Source organism: Herpailurus yagouaroundi, unplaced genomic scaffold (assembly GCF_014898765.1).
Source record: "Herpailurus yagouaroundi ecotype Mexico unplaced genomic scaffold, PumYag 28, whole genome shotgun sequence".
Classification (NCBI taxonomy): Eukaryota; Metazoa; Chordata; class Mammalia; order Carnivora; family Felidae; genus Herpailurus; species Herpailurus yagouaroundi.
The window spans coordinates 135,686,190-135,703,565 of record NW_024412376.1 but is presented as its reverse complement, the minus strand read 5'-3'; the positions used below and the strand labels follow the sequence as shown (position 1 = coordinate 135,703,565).

General features: G+C 39.3%; 1 protein-coding gene across 2 annotated transcripts in view; it reads right to left on the bottom strand.

The window, feature by feature from the left end:
- Positions 1–17,376, bottom strand: part of RFC1 (replication factor C subunit 1) — an 88,179-nt gene that overhangs the window by 61,559 nt on the left and 9,244 nt on the right. For both annotated transcript variants that reach the window (XR_005793513.1, XM_040485555.1), the window contains exon 2: positions 11,594–11,722. Coding sequence is in view for 1 of the 2 variants with exons in the window: in XM_040485555.1 (XP_040341489.1) it covers positions 11,594–11,722 (129 nt within the window). In the remaining variant the exon portion in view is untranslated. The remainder of the gene's footprint in view (positions 1–11,593; positions 11,723–17,376) is intronic.

The window sequence follows — 17,376 nt, the reverse complement described above, 5'->3', positions numbered from 1 at the left end:
CCCCAAATAGCCAAAGCAATCTTGAAAAAGATTGCAACATTTTTCTAGATGTCATTTCGGCAAGGGAAACAAAAGCAAAAATTAACTATTGAGACTACACCAAAATAGAAAGCTTTTGCACAGCAATGGAAACCATTAATAAAATGAAGAGGCAACCTACTGAATAAGAGAAGATACTTGCAAATTATATGTCCAATAAGGGGTTAACATCCAAAGTATATAAAGAACTTATACAACTCAACACCAAAAAACCCCAAATAATCTAATGGGCAGAGAAAGTGGGCAGAAAACCCAAAAAGAAATTTTTGCAAAGACATTCAGATGACCAATAGACACATGAAAAGATGCTCAACATCACTAATCAGCAGGGCAAATCAAACCACAATAAAATATCAGATTACACCTGTCAGAATGGCTAGAATCAAAAGACAAGAAACAAGGGTTGGTGAATATGTAGAGGGAAAAAAACACTCAATGCAGTGTTGGTGGGAATGCAAGCTGGTGCAGCCACTGTGGAAAACAGTACGGAGGTTCCTTAAAACATTAAAAAATAGAAATAGAATACAAAATACAAAAATACATATATATAAATATGATCCAGTAATTCCACTACTGAGTATTTACCAAAGAAAACAAAAACACTAATTCAAAAAGATATATACACCCCTACATAGCCAAGATATGATAGCAACCTAAGTGTCCATCAACAGATAGATAAAGATGTGAGATACATACACACGCACACTAAAATATTACTCAGCCATGGGGCACCTGGGTGGTTTAGCTGGTTGGGTGTCTGACTTGATTTCAGCTCAGATCATGCTCTCTCGCTGTAAGCACAGAACATGCTTGGGATTCTCTCTCTCCCTCTCTGTGCACTCATGCTCTCTCTTTCTCTCTCAAAAATAAATAAACTTAAAAAAAAAAAGTTCTAGGGGCGCCTGGGTGGCTCAGTCAGTTAAGCGACCGACTTCAGCTCAGGTCATGATCTCACAGTTCGTGAGTTCAAGCCCCGCGTTGCGCTCTGTGCTGACAGCCTAGAGCCTGCTTCAGATTCTGTGTCTCCCTCTCTCTCTGCCCCTCCCCTGTTCGCACTCTGTTTCTGTCTCTCAAAAGTAAATAAATGTTTAAAAAAAAAACTAAAAAAAAAAAAAAACCCTTCTAGGGGCACTTGGGTGACTCAGTCGGTTAAGTGCCTGACTCTTGGTTTCAGCTCAGGTCATGATCTCACTCGTGAGTGAGATCTCACTCCGTGCTGACAGTGCAGAGCCTGCTTGGGATTCTCTCTCTCTCCCTGCCCCTCCCCTGCTTGTGCCCACGCTCTCTCTCTCACTTAAAATAAATAAATAAACTTAAAAAAAAGTTCTGGGGCACCTGGATGGTTCAGTCAGATAAGTGTCTGCCTCCTGATTTCAGCTCAGGTCATGATCTCACGGTTGCGTGACCAAGCATCACATTGCACTCTGTGCTGACAGTGCCGAGCCCACTCAGGATTCTCTCTCTCGCTCTCTCTCTCCTCCTTCCCTGCTCATGCTCGCTTGCTCACTCGCTCTCAAAATAAATAAAGATTTTAAAAAATAACAAAATAAAAGTTTCTATTATAAAAATAAATAAATAATAACATAACAAAATATTACTCAGCCATAAAAAAAAAAGGAGATCTTGCCATATGTCACACCTGGAGAGCATTACACTAAGTGAAATAAGTCAGACAGCAGAAAACAAATACCATATGATTTCACTTATAAGTGGAATCTGAAAAACAAAACGAATAAACAAAGCAGAAACAGATCCATAAATACTGAGAACTGGTGGTTGCCAGAGGGAAGGGGGTTGAAGGCATGGGTAAATAGGGGTGAAAGGGTGAATCAATCATGGGGGTGAAAGGTATAGATTAGGGAATACAGTCAATAGTATTTTAATAGTGCTGTATAGGACCTACACTTGTGAGCATAGCATAACACAGAGTTGCTGAATCACTATGTTGCACACCTGAAACTAATGTAATACTATTTGTCAACCATACTTCAATAAACAAAATAAACAAATAAAAAGAAAAATTTTGTAAAATGTAGACTCCTGTGAAGGGACTGTTAGCAATAATATGGATGTTAAATGCGACTCCAACAAGGTCTCAAGGAGAAAAAATAAGAGCTATGGGGAAAGTTTCTATCATCTTAGAGGATACATATATCGTAAATCGAATGCTGGTAAATATAAACGTTAAAGACCATTCTGGTGAGGTTTCAGACAGAATCAAGGAACACATTGTTGGAAACTGGAGAAACGGCAATCCTTGTTATAAAATGGCAAAGAACTTGGCTACATTGTGTTTTAGTGAAAGATAGAACTTGTGAACAATGAAATTATTTAGCTGAAGAGATTCCGAAGCAAACCGTTGGAAGGTGAAGATTGGGATCCTCTACAGTAAAATACAAGAGAGAAATGAACTGAATTGTTAAGCAAAAAGGAAACAGAACTTAAAGCTTTGGAAAATACTCAACCTATGTTGCAAAAAATGAGAACACATGTGCTGAAAAGAACACCAAAAGTGTGGCTGGACTATCACTCAATAAAGAGATAATGAGATTTCACAAGGAAAAACGGTGCTAGTTTGAAATGAGACAAAATGAAGAAAGGCTGTCAGACTTCTTGATTCTACAGGAAGGACAGGAGAGCTATTCAGCTGCAAACCTGCACCATTCTCTAAGAAAAGGAGAAGAGATCATGAAGGTGATTCAGAGATCAGGCTGCCTTACTTCTTGTTTCAACAGATCAAACAGCCTCCATCCAGAAGCCTTGGGACTGGGACGACTGCCCCAGTGGGTCCAGAAGGCAGGGCATCAAGCTAAAGATTTTCTCAAGCTTTAAGATCTAATAGAATTTGCCTTGCTAGGTTTTGGCCTTGCTAGGTTTTGGACTTGCTTGGGACCCATCCCCCCCTTTCTTCCATCTGATTTCTCCCTTTTGAAATGGGAATGTCTATTCCATGCCTATCCCACCACTGTATTTTAGAAACACATGCTTGTCTGGTTTCCCAGGTCCACAGCTAAAGAGGAATTTTCTCAGGAGAAATCATACCTTGAATCTCACCCTATCTGGTTTAAATGGTATTTAGGTAAGACTCTGGACTTGACAGTTGGTGCTGTAATGAGTTAAGACTTTTAGGGGCTGTCAGGATGGAATAAATGTATTTTGCATTGTGAGAAGAACATGGATTTGGGGGACCACAGGCAAAATGTTTGGACTGAATGCTTGTATCCCTCCTAATTCATATGTTGAGCCCCTATGTCCCCATTGTTGCTGTATTTGGAGAAGAAGTCTCTAAGGAATTATGGTTAAATGAGGTCGTAAAGGATGGGGCCCTGATCTGACAAGCTTTATGTCCTTGAAGAGATACCAGAGGCCTCACTCACACATGTATGTACACACACTCACTAGCGCACGTGCTCTCTCTACCTCTCTCTCCCTCGATGTGCTTGCACCAAGAAAACGTTAAGTGAGGACACAGCAAGAAGGTAGCTATCTACAATCCAGAGAGTTCTTGCCAAGAACTGAATTGGCTGGAACCTTAACCATAGACTTCTAGCCTCCAGAACTGTAAGAAAATAAATTTCAGTTTAAGTCATCCAGTCTATGTATTTTGCTATAGTAGCCCAAACTAATACTTGAGCCAAAGACTTAAGAGAAAAGGCATTTAATAGAGACCAATCCTAATATGTTAGAATTAGCCAACAAGAAGTTTAAAGTACCTATTATAACCACATTCAAGAACATAAATAAATAAAAACTATGAAAAAGAAACAATCAGAAATTCTAGAATTGAAAAATGCAATATTTAAAATAACATATTCATTACATAGGCTTAACAGCAAACTGGAGAGGGAAGAAGAGTCAATGAACCTGAAGACAGTAACAAAGAAATTATATAATCTGAAATATAGGGAAAAAAAAAGAATAAAAATGAACAAATCTCCATGAGCGATGAGGCAATATCAAAATTCTGATATGTGTATAATTGGAATCCCAGAAGAGGACAAAGAGAATGAGGCAGAAATATATTTGAACAAATAATGGCAGAAAGTTCCCAAATTTGATGAGATGTATAGATTCAAGAAACTCAGAAACCATAAACAGGATACACGCAAGAAAACCACACACAGGCACACCACAGTCAAAGCTGAAAACCAAAGATAAAAATCTGTAAAGCAGCATGAGAAAAACAATACATAACATACAAAAGAAAACAATATGAATGACTGCTACCATCTTTCCAGAAAAAAATAGAGACCAAAGGACAATGGAACATTTTAAAGTGCTGAAACAAAAAACTGTCAATCCAAAATTCTATATCCAGCAAAAATATCCTTCAAGAATGAAGACAAAATAAAGACATTATTAAATAAACAAAAATTTACAGGCACCTGGGTGGCTCAGTCAGTTAAGCAACCAACTCTTGATTTTGGCTCAAGTCATGATCTCAAGGTTCATGAGACTGAGCGCCACTTCAGGCTCTGCACTGTAAGTGCAGATTCTGTCTTCCTCTCTCTGCCCTTCCCCCTGCTTGTGTGCATGCATGCTCTCTCTCTCTCAAAATAAATAAACTGTTAAATAAATAAACAAAAACTTAGGCAATGTGTTACCAAAGACCTACACTACAAGAAATGGCAAAGAAAATTCTTCAGGTATAAAGACAATGATATGAGATAGAAATTAAGAAATTCTTATCTTCGATAAGAAATGAAAAGTACCAGAAATGGCAAATATGGGTAAATACAAAAGATCAATTTTTTCCTCTTAATTTCTTTAAAATACATGTCTGGGGTGAAGAGAAGATGGCGGCTTAGGAGGACGCTGGGCTCAGCATGCATCCTGCTGATCACTTAGATTCCACTTACACCTGCCTAACTAACCCAGGAAACCACCAGAAGACTAGCAGAATGGAGTCTCTGGAGCCAAGCACAGACGAGAGGCCCACGGAAGAGGGTAGGAAGGGCAGAGAGGCGGTGCGCGCTGCATGGACTGGCGGGAGGGAGCCAGGGCGGAGGGGCGGCCCGCCGGCCAAGCAGAGCCCCCAAGTCTGGCTGGCAAAAGCGGAGGGGCCAGACGGAGTGTGTTCCGACAGCAAGCGGGACTTAGCATCTGGGAGGTCATAAGTGAACAGCTCTCCTCGGAAAGCGGGAAGGCTGGAGGACAAAGGGAGGGAGAGTTGCTGAGCCCCGGGACGACAGAGCTCTGTTTGGTGGGGAACAAAGGCACTCACCAGCGCCATCTCCCTCGCCCATCCCCAGCCAAAATCCCAAAGGGAACCAGTTCCTGCCAGGGAACTTGCTCACTCCGCGCAAACACCCAACGCTGTGCTTCTGCAGAGCCACCCCTCCAGCAGTGGGTCTGACTCCCTCTGGCTGCCACAGGGCCCCTCCTGAAGTGGATCACCTAAGGAGAAGCGAGCTAAGCCTGCCCCTCCAGCCCCCGTGCACCTTGCCAACCCACCCCAGCTAATATGCCAGATCCCCAGCACCACAACCCTGGCAGTGTGCAAGTAGCCCAGACAGGCCACGCCACCCCACAGTGAATCCCACCCCTAGGAGAGGGGAAGAGAAGGCACACACCAGTCTGACTGTGGCCCCAGCGGTGGGCTGGGGGCAGACATCAGGACTGACTGTGGCCCCGCCTACCAACTGCAGTTATACACCACAGCACAGGGGAAGTGCCCTGCAGGCCCGCACCACTCCAGGGACTATCCAAAATGACCAAACGGAAGAATTCCCCTCAGAAGAATCTCCAGGAAATAACAACAGCCAATGAACTGATCAAAAAGGATTTAAATAATATAACAGAAAGTGAATTTAGAATAATAGTCATAAAATTAATCACTGGGCTTGAAAACAGTATACAGGACAGCAGAGAATCTCTTGCTATAGAGATCAAGGGACTAAGGAACAGTCAGGAGGAGCTGAAAAACGCTTTAAAAGAAATGCAAAACAAAATGGAAACAACGACGGCTCGGATTGAAGAGGCAGAGGAGAGAATAGGTGAACTAAAAGATAAAGTTATGGAAAAAGAGGAAGCTGAGAAAAAGAGAGATAAAAAAAATCCAGGAGTATGAGGGGAAAATTAGAGAACTAAGTGACACACTAAAGAGAAATAATATACGCATAATTGGTATCCCAGAGGAGGAAGAGAGAGGGAAAGGTGCTGAAGGGGTACTTGAAGAAATAATAGCTGAGAACTTCCCTGAACTGGGGAAGGAAAAAGGCATTGAAATCCAAGAGGCACAGAGAACTCCCTTCAGACGTAACTTGAATCAATCTTCTGCACAACATATCATAGTCAAACTGGCAAAATACAAGGATAAAGAGAAAATTCTGAAAGCAGCAAGGGATAAACGTGCCCTAACTTATAAAGGGAGACCTATAAGACTCGTGACTGATCTCTCTTTTGAAACTTGGCAGGCCAGAAAGGATTGGCACGAGATCTTCAATGTATTGAACAGTAAAAATATGCAGCCGAGAATCCTTTATCCAGCAAGTCTGTCATTTAGAATAGAAGGAGAGATAAAGGTCTTCCCAAACAAACAAAAACTGAAGGAATTTGTCACCACTAAACCAGCCCTACAAGAGATCCTAAGGGGGATCCTGTGAGACAAAGTACCAGAGACATCACTACAAGCATAAAACATACAGACATCACAATGACTCTAAACCCGTATCTTTCTATAATAACACTGAATGTAAATGGATTAAATGCGCCAACCAAAAGACATAGGGTATCAGAATGGATAAAAAAACAAGACCCATCTATTTGCTGTCTACAAGAGACTCATTTTAGATCTGAGGACACCTTTAGATTGAGAGTGAGGGGATAGAGAACTATTTATCATGCTACTGGAAGCCAAAAGAAAGCTGGAGTAGCCATACTTGTATCAGACAAACTAGACTTTAAATTAAGGCTGTAACAAAAGATGAAGAAGGGCATTATATAATAATTACAGGGTCTATCCATCAGGAAGAGCTAACAATGATAAATGTCTATGCGCCGAATACCGGAGCCCCCAAATATATAAAACAATTACTCACAAACATAAGCAACCTTATTGATAAGAATGTGGTAATTGCAGGGGACTTTAACACCCCACTTACAGAAATGGATAGATCATCTAGACACATGGTCGATAAAGAAACAAGGGCCCTGAATGACACATTGGATCAGATGGACTTGACAGATATATTTAGAAGTCTGCATCCCAAAGCAACAGAATATACTTTCTTCTCAAGTGCACATGGAACATTCTCCAAGATAGATCATATACTGGGTCACAAAACAACCCTTCATAAGTATACAAGAATTGAAATTATACCATGCATACTTTCAGACCACAATGCTATGAAGCTTGAAATCAACCACAGAAAAAAGTCTGGAAAACCTCAAAAAACACGGAGGTTAAAGAACACCCTACTAAAGAATGAGTGGGTCAACCAGGCAATTAGAGAAGAAATTAAAAAATATATGGAAACAAACGAAAATGAAAATACAACAATCTAAACGCTTTGGGATGCAGCGAAGGCAGTCCTGAGAGGAAAATACATTGCAATCCAGGCCTATCTCAAGAAACAGGAAAAATCCCAAATACAAAATCTAACAGCACACCTAAAGGAACTAGAAGCAGAACAGCAAAGGCAGCCTAAACCCAGCAGAAGAAGAGAAATAATAAAGCTCAGAGCAGAAATAAACAATATAGAATCTAAAAAAACTGTAGAGCAGATCAACGAAACCAAGAGTTGGTTTTTTGAAAAAATAAACAAAATTGACAAACCTCTAGCCAGGCTTCTCAAAAAGAAACGGGAGATGACCCAAATAGATAAAGTCATGAATGAAAATGGAATTATTACAACCAATCCCTCAGAGATACAAGCAATCATCAGGGAATACTATGAAAAATTATATGCCAACAAATTGGACAACCTGGAAGAAATGGACAAATTCCTAAACACCCACACTCTTCCAAAACTCAATCAGGAGGAAATAGAAAGCTTGAACAGACCCATAACCAGCGAAGAAATTGAATTGGTTATCAAAAATCTCCCAACAAATAAGAGTCCAGGACCAGATGGCTTCCCAGGGGAGTTCTACCAGATGTTTAAAGCAGAGATAATACCTATCCTTCTCAAGCTATTCCAAGAAATAGAAAGGGAAGGAAAACTTCCAGACTCATTCTATGAAGCCAGTATTACTTTGATTCCTAAACCAGACAGAGACCCAGTAAAAAAAGAGAATTACAGGCCAATATCCCTGATGAATATGGATGCAAAAATTCTCAATAAGATACTAGCAAATCGAATTCAACAGCATATAAAAAGAATTATTCACCATGATCAAGTGGGATTCATTCCTGGGATGCAGGGCTGGTTCAACATTCGCAAATCAATCAACATGATACATCACATTAATAAAAGAAAAGAGAATATGATCCTGTCAATCGATGCAGAAAAGGCCTTGACAAAATCCAGCACCCTTTCTTAATAAAAACCCTTGAGAAAGTCGGGATAGAAGGAACATACTTAAACATCATAAAAGCCATTTGTGAAAAGCCCACAGCTAACATCATACTCAATGGGGAAAAACTGAAAGCTTTTTCCCTGAGATCAGGAATACGACAGGGATGCCCACTCTCACCGCTGTTGTTTAACATAGTGCTGGAAGTTCTAGCATCAGCAATCAGACAACAAAAGGAAATCAAAGGCATCGAAATTGGCAAAGACGAAGTCAAGCTTTCGCTGTTTGCAGATGACATGATATTGTACATGGAAAATCCGATAGACTCCACCAAAAGTCTGCTAGAACTGATACATGAATTCAGCAAAGTTGTAGGATACAAAATCAATGTACAGAAATCAGTTGCATTCTTATACACTAACAATGAAGCAACAGAAAGACAAATAAAGAAACTGATCCCATTCACAATGGCACCAAGAAGCATAAAATACCTAGGAATAAATCTAACCAAAGATGTAAAAGATCTGTATGCTGAAAACTATAGAAAGCTTAGGAAGGTAATTGAAGAAGATATGAAGAAATGGAAAGACATTCCCTGCTCATGGATTGGAAGAATAAATATTGTCAAAATGTCAATACTACCCAAAGCTATCTACACATTCAATGCAATCCCCATCAAAATTGCACCAGCATTCTTCTCGAAGCTAGAACAAGCAATTCTAAAATTCATATGGAACCACAAAAGGCCCCGAATAGCCAAAGTAATTTTGAAGAAGACCACCAAAGCAGGAGGCATCACAATCCCAGACTTTAGCCTCTACTACAAAGCTGTCATCATCAAGACAGGATGGTATTGGCACAAAAACAGACACATAGACCAATGGAATAGAATAGAAACCCCAGAACTAGACCCACAAACGTATGGCCAACTCATCTTTGACAAAGCAGGAAAGAACATCCAATGGAAAAAAGACAGTCTCTTTAACAAATGGTGCTGGGAGAACTGGACAGCAACATGCAGAAGATTGAAACTAGACCACTTTCTCACACCATTCACAAAAATAAACTCAAAATGGATAAAGGACCTGAATGTGAGACAGGAAACCATCAAAACCCTAGAGGAGAAAGCAGGAAAAGACATCTCTGACCTCAGCCGTAGCGCTCTCTTACTCGACACATCCCCAAAGGCAAGGGAATTAAAAGCAAAAATGAATTACTGGGACCTTATGAAGATAAAAAGCTTCTGCACAGCAAAGGAAACAACCAACAAAACTAGAAGGCAATCAACGGAATGGGAAAAGATATTTGCAAATGACATATCGGACAAAGGGCTAGTATCCAAAATCTATAAAGAGCTCACCAAACTCCACACCCGAAAAACAAATAACCCAGTGAAGAAATGGGCAGAAAACATCAATAGACACTTCTCTAAAGAAGACATCCGGATGGCCAACAGGCACATGAAAAGATGCTCAACGTCGCTCCTCATCAGGGAAATACAAATCAAAACCACACTCAGATATCACCTCACACCAGTCAGAGTGGCCAAAATGAACAAATCAGGAGACTATAGATGCTGGAGAGGATGTGGAGAAACGGGAACCCTCTTGCACTGTTGGTGGGAATGCAAACTGGTGCAGCCACTCTGGAAAACAGTGTGGAGGTTCCTCAGAAAATTAAAAATAGACTTACCCTATGACCCAGCAATAGCACTGCTAGGAATTTACCCAAGGGATACAGGAGTACTGATGCATAGGGGCACTTGTACCCAAATGTTTATAGCAGCACTCTCAACAATAGCTAAATTGTGGAAAGAGCTTAAATGTCCATCAACTGATGAATGGATAAAGAAATGGTGGTTTATATACACAACGGAGTACTACATAGCAATGAGAAAGAATGAAATATGGCCCTTTGTAGCAACGTGGATGGAACTGGAGAGTGTGATGCTAAGTGAAATAAGCCATACAGAGAAAGACAGATACCATGTTTTCGCTCTCATGTGGATCCGGAGAAACTTAACAGAAACCCATGCGGGAGGGGAAGGAAAAAAAAAAAAAGAGGTTAGAGTGGGAGAGAGCCAAAGCATAAGAGACTCTTAAAAACTGAGGACAAACTGAGGGTTGATGGGGGGTGGGAGGGAGGAGAGGGTGGGTGATGGGTATTGAGGAGGACACCTTTTGGGATGAGCACTGGGTGTTGTATGGAAACCAACTTGACAATAAATTTCATATATTGAAAAAAATAAATAAAATAAAATAAAATAAAATAAAATAAAATAAAATAAAATAAAATAAAATAAAATAAAATAAAATACATGTCTGTTTCGAGCAAAAATTATCACACTGAATGTGGAGTACTGGTGCCTGGGTGGCTCAGTCGGTTAAGCGTCCGACTTCAGCTCAGGTCACGATCTCGCGGTCTGTGAGTTTGAGCCCCGCGTCGGGCTCTGGGCTGATGGCTCAGAGCCTGGAGCCTGCTTCCGATTCTGTGTCTCCCTCTCTCTCTGCCCCTCCCCCGTTCATGCTCTGTCTCTCTCTGTCTCAAAAATAAATAAAAACGTTAAAAAAAAAATTAAAAAAAAAAATGAATGTCGAGTATTAACACATGTAGCTATAATACATATAGTTAAAACATAAACAATGGTGGTAAATAGACCTGTAGAGTTGCAAAACTCATATCTTACACAAAGTGGAACAATATTAACTCAGACACACTACTGTAGCCATCACCTGCTTTCTACAGTGACACTGTACCTTAACTTCTCTGAGGCCCAAGGAAGACAAGGAAAGAATAAAGCTTTCCTCCAAAGTTCTCCTTCACCAGAAGTCCAACACCTTTCACTTGGGGCTCATGTCTTTAAGAATAAACTTTGGTCTTAAAATACAAAGTTTTAACAACTGAAAAGGGTTCCATCTCTCCTATAGGAAAACAAGCAATGAATGCAGGAAGCTGTATTAATTAGAAATATACTTGTCTTCCTTCTCTGCAAAATGAGTTGAAATCTATATTCATTTCAGGCTCGCATAATATCAAGTCTAGGAACTGAATTTATTTAACTTTTTATACAGTTCAATACGGTATCTGGAAAACTGACCTTGATTTCCTTTATTCCTTTCTTTGCTTTTAAAGTTTCTTCAGCAGACTTTGTCTTCTCATTCTTCTTCACTGTGTCAGTCACAAGTTTCTTTCCACTTGGTATAACCCCAAAGAATTTCCGAATATCCTAAAAGCAATAATGGACGTGCATAAACAAACATTAACGGCACAAAATGTGAATTTCACTTGCAAACGGGGACACCTTACACACACTGGTTTGCCCTCAGCAATTTCTTCACAGTGCAATAACTCCACCATGTGCAGCAGCGTTCTTTTCATGTGCAAAAGTTTACTGATAAAATTACCTGGGTTAAGAACCATTCGCCTAATGAAAAATAGTTATTAATTCTCAGAATTTGGCAAAAGCAGGACAAAAATGAGCAATGAAATTGTTCTTAACAACAGCATAATTACTAAAGAGGCAAGTCATATGCGCATATTCATCCCACCTCCCCAGGCACAGTGAGAGAGAAGACAAATGTTGAAGAGTATAATCCTTGCCCATGGGATTTATACTCCAGTTTGAAAGAAGGATACCTTTCACAACCCTGATCATTTAAGGCTTAATAACTTAAAACTTAATCACTTAATAACTAAAAACCTTGAAGTTACTCTTCTTTATATGATTTTTCCAAATTCTGAAGTCAATATTTTATGCGTATTACAATATTCTCTTTAATTGCTCTAACCCTTTGTGTTAAGCTGAAATCAAATTAATCATAATGAAACATTTACAATGTAATTTACAATTAAAATCACTCACTTTTATCTTTTGCATACATATTCTTCCCTACCCTTTTAGATTTTAGCTTTGAACATGGGACGGTGTAGAGAACAGGAATAGATCTTGGAATCAGAAAGCCTCAGTATGAATCTCTACTCCACTGCTTTTTATGTGTGACCTTGGGCAGGTTACTTTAATCTGGTTTTTCATCAGTAAAGTGGGACTAATACTACCTACACTTTATGAGGATAATTAATGTTGGCTCAGTAAAAAGCTTCCCTTTCCCTCATTTATGAACTATTATTCCTTCATATCACTGAAACGTCTCTACTTACAATTATCTCTGCTCCCAGGCAAGGATATAAGGAACACAAAATAATGAGATCTGAATAAGGATCTGAATTCCTAAGAACTGGGTTCAAGAGCCAAGTATTCTCCTCTTCCTATCTTAGGTTCCTGAGTTTTCAATCCTTTTAACCTGTTCCCTGTTCCTCTCTTTATTGTGGTGAGCAAAATGCCTGTTGAAAGTACTTTGCCGGGGCACCTGGGAGGCTCAGTCAGTTGAGCACTGACTCTTGATTTCAGCTCAGGTCATGATCTCAGGGTCACGGGATCAAGCCCCACTTTGGGCTCAGCACTGAGCATGGAGAGACTGCTTAAGATTCTCTCTGTCTCTGTCTCTGTCTCTCTCCCTCTCTGACCCTCTCCCCGACTCGTGTGCTCGCTCGCTCTCTCTCTCAAATACAAAAAAAATTCTTAAAGGTACTTTGTGAGGTGTAAGAAAGTTAACAATTCTTTCCTAGAACCTGGCAGTAAATATCATACTCTTAAAATGTCACAAATCCCAAATAAGCATGTTATGCACACACAAAAATAGCTTTGTGTCTAAGCAAATAAACAAAGCAGATAAATGAGGTACACAGACACTAAATTTCTTTTAAAAGATTATAGACCTCTCTGATTTTATGTTCTCTTTTGTAAACTGCTTAACACAGAAAAGTCACAAATCCATCCTAATAAAATCTAAGTCTAAAAAATATTGTTTACAGAATGATACTTCACCTATGAGGCTAAGACATTTGTGTCAAGTGCTAAATAAAGAAAAATAGGCAATAAAGAAAGGCACAGTCTTCCATATAACTTACAAAAAACTGGGTTTGCGGTTGACAACTATTTATTTACTTTATTGCTTCTGGAGGAAATGACAGTTTCACACCAGAGTTTCACTTTTAAAATTACCAACTGATTTTTCATTCAAATGGTGGTGACGGTTTGCACGCATGCATGCACCCTTACACACAGCACAACACGTGTACCATGGAAATACCAAAACTGAATATTAATAATCAGGTTAAAGTCACTGCTGGTTTTCAAACTGTATTAGGCACACAAACGCTTACAACCACAAAAGAAAACAAAATATAATTCAGGAAATGGAATGGTTGGTTTATTAAGGCTCTCTGACTTTTGTGTTTCATACTCCTCAGCATTGTTACTTTTCCTTCCTAACTAATCCTTTCTATTCATATCCCCTTTCTCTTCCTTTTCTTTATTCTACCCTACTCTCACTCCCCACACCCTTATACTCTGATGGCAGCAGAACAGTAAAATAACAACATTCTGATCTATCCCAATACACACTAAAATCTAAACTTTTGGAAAAGAATTTTCTTTTTTTTTTTTTTTAATTTTTTTTTCAACGTTTTATTTATTTTTGGGACAGAGAGAGACAGAGCATGAACGGGGGAGGGGCAGAGAGAGAGGGAGACACAGAATCGGAAACAGGCTCCAGGCTCTGAGCCATCAGCCCAGAGCCTGACGCGGGGCTCGAACTCCCGGACCGCGAGATGGTGACCTGGCTGAAGTCGGACGCTCAACCGACTGCGCCACCCAGGCGCCCCGGAAAAGAATTTTCATCACAAGGAAAGCCGATTAACTCACACCTTTTAGGATTATCTCCAATGTGAGCAGCCATCTTGTATATAAACAGCTAAAAGACAAGGGTCACTAATTTGGCCTTAGAGAGTGACTTCACTTTACCCTTCAATTAACATTCCCTTGTCTAGTACTCCCAGTTTTCAAACATTTCATGAAATGGCGAACAAGTCTAGTGGCTAATCATACTCCCAAATAATAGATCTAAACATCACTCTTGGGGCACCTGGGTGGCTTAGTCAGTTAAGCACCCAACTTCGGCTCAGGTCACGATCTCCCGGTTTGAGAGTTCAAGCCCCACATCAGGCTCTGTGCTGGCAGCTCAGAGCCTGGGGCCTGCTCCAGATTCTGTCCCTCCCTCTCTCTCTTTGCCCCTCCCCCACTTGCACTGTCTCTCTCTTTCTCAAAAATAAACATTAAAAAAAATTTTTTTTATTTAAACACCATTCTTGAATGCACAAAATAATTATTCCTGAGTATATGAGAAGAGGGAACAGATTTTAATTTACTTTTATGATCTTGGCAAAGGGAAAGTCTTCTAAGTATAACATCAAAGCTAGAAACCATCCATAAAGGAAGACAGATCTGACTACATAACAAGAAAAGATGCCATAAACAAAAGTTAAAATACAAGTAACTAACTTGAAAATATCTACAATATATGGTGTATATAGAGGGTCCCTACAAACCAATAAGATAGCTGAGTAGAAAAATGAATTTGCTAGTAAGCAAATTATAAAAAATGCAAATAATCAACAAATAATAAGAGATGTTCAACTTCACAAATAATAATCAAATAAATTGAAGCTGGATTATTTTTCTCTAAATGTTAAAAGACTGATAATGCCCAGATTTGTCAAGGATATGGGGGAACAGATGCTCACAAACTATTCTGCTGTAAAAGTAAAAACTGGTATACTGGAGGACAAAAACTCATCTGGAAGACAATCAGCAATACTTGTCACAATTTTAAATGTGCATATCCATTGTCCCAGGAAGTCCATTTCTAAAAGAAATGATAAAAGAAATAACATTATTTTTATTTGGGGAGACCAAAAAAAAGTAATTAACTCTTCTTATTTTCTTCTTCAACAGTTACTAGTTGAACAATTCAGGTCAAATAAGGCAAAAACTTAGGCAAAAATCACATCAAAGTTAAAACAAATTTTAGCACAGATAGCTAATAATAACAAGTTTATGTGCTTTTACTTACAGCTACTGGACACAGATTTCTCTCTCTTGATGATTCTGTGAGGTATATAAGGCAAATAGAATATCTCTGTTTTATAGATAAGTAAGTGGAATTAAGACAGACAAAGGCTTTCTATCAGTTTTGCCATTTAGTACCGGACACTTGGGATGAATTACATAACTTCTCTGCCTCTCAGTTTCCTCATGTTACCACCTGCCTCATAAAATTCCTGTGGGGATTAAGGTGGCAGACCAAAAACCTCCATCACAGAACCTGGTCCTCCAAATCCCTTTCAGTTTTCCACTTGACCATGACTGCCCCTTCATAGTTTTCCTGCAACTCTAAGGATCTATGCAAAGTAGCCATACCCCACAATTAGCAGTATGGCATTTCCCTTCTCATTCCTGACAAGTTTGTATGCTTAGAGGCGGGCACTGTGCCAGGGACTTAGAACACAAACACAAACAGGAAAATGCCCTCATGAAGCTACCTAGGAGTCAAATTAGTATATAAAGAATTAAATACAAAAGAGTGCTAAGACAGAGCTTCTCACAAAACTAGAAGACAGGAACAACTAACACAGAGACCTTTCCAAAAGAAGCAACACCTGAATTGAGTCCTAAGATGATTAAATGAGATGTTTTTTTAAGTAACCTCTACCCCCAACGTGGGGCTTGAACTCACAACCCCAAGACCAAGAGTCACATGCTGTACCGACTGAGCCAGCCAGACTATACTTTTGATAGTCATATAAATCTGAGTTTGAAGGCACCGCTGTTAAGTTCCATAGAGCAGGCCTAGCTCCCCACTCTATCTCAAGCACAGGGCCAGCACTTGAGATAATGTTGGATGAATGCAATGGGGCACCTGGCTGGCTCAGTCAGTAGAGCGTGTGTGCGGCTTTTGAGTTCAAGCCCCACACTGGGAGTGATTACTTAATAATAAAAGCTTTAAAACTATACGTATCGGTTGAACACATGAGCAGTTATTTCTTTACATCTGGGCTCCCTCCAAAAGAGAGGTTCTTGATTATGTAAAATGAAACTCATGGTAGATGCGTTTTTAAAAAATTGAGTATTAACATAATCTTTAATTGAGATTAATTTTTTGCTATGACTTTACCTATTGCTTTTGACTTTAAGAAATTTTAAGTGGGTATTAAATTAACACTTATTGTGTATTAATTCTGAAATAAATTATTAAAGTTGACCTATAATTAACCCTTGAAATATGGTACTCTCTTGTCATATTATAATATTGTGGCTACAAAAAACAAAATAGTTTCACTTTCTACAATATTTCCTCTTCTTCAAATTTGTTTTCGCCAAACTAATTATCTTTTAGAAATCATATGTTAATGATACAGCAAAGCCTAGCACAGGCCTCAAGAAATTCTAAGATACCAGTGAGTAAAAAAGAAGTGTGATCTGAAAAATTTTTAAGTAATCACAGGTTCTATCCAGGAAGAATTTTAAGAACCTGCATCAAATTCCTCTTTATTCCTTCATTCATTTATTCATTCAACAAATATTCACTGAGAGCCTGCTATGAACCACGAACTCTTCTCAGTGCTTGGAATAAACAAAACAGACAAAAGTCTCTGTTTCTGTGGAGGTTTCATTCTACTTTTCTATTCTTGGTCTTTCTGTCTTTAGAAAATAAAGCAAAACACAGGAAATAAAGAACAGACAATATAAAGCACAGAAAGGGAAAAGAAATAGAGAACATATGATTATGGAAGTATCTGCCTCTCCTACTTGCCCTAGAATCTGCTCAGTCTACCTAAGAGGCTGCTCCCAAGAAGTGAAAAAACCCAATTCTATTCTTGGTTGTGTTGAGGAAGATGTGTGAAATTCTAAAAGCCATAATAAGTGTAATCACATGAGTCCGAGACTACTCTTTCAATGAAATACTGTACTACAGAAAGTTT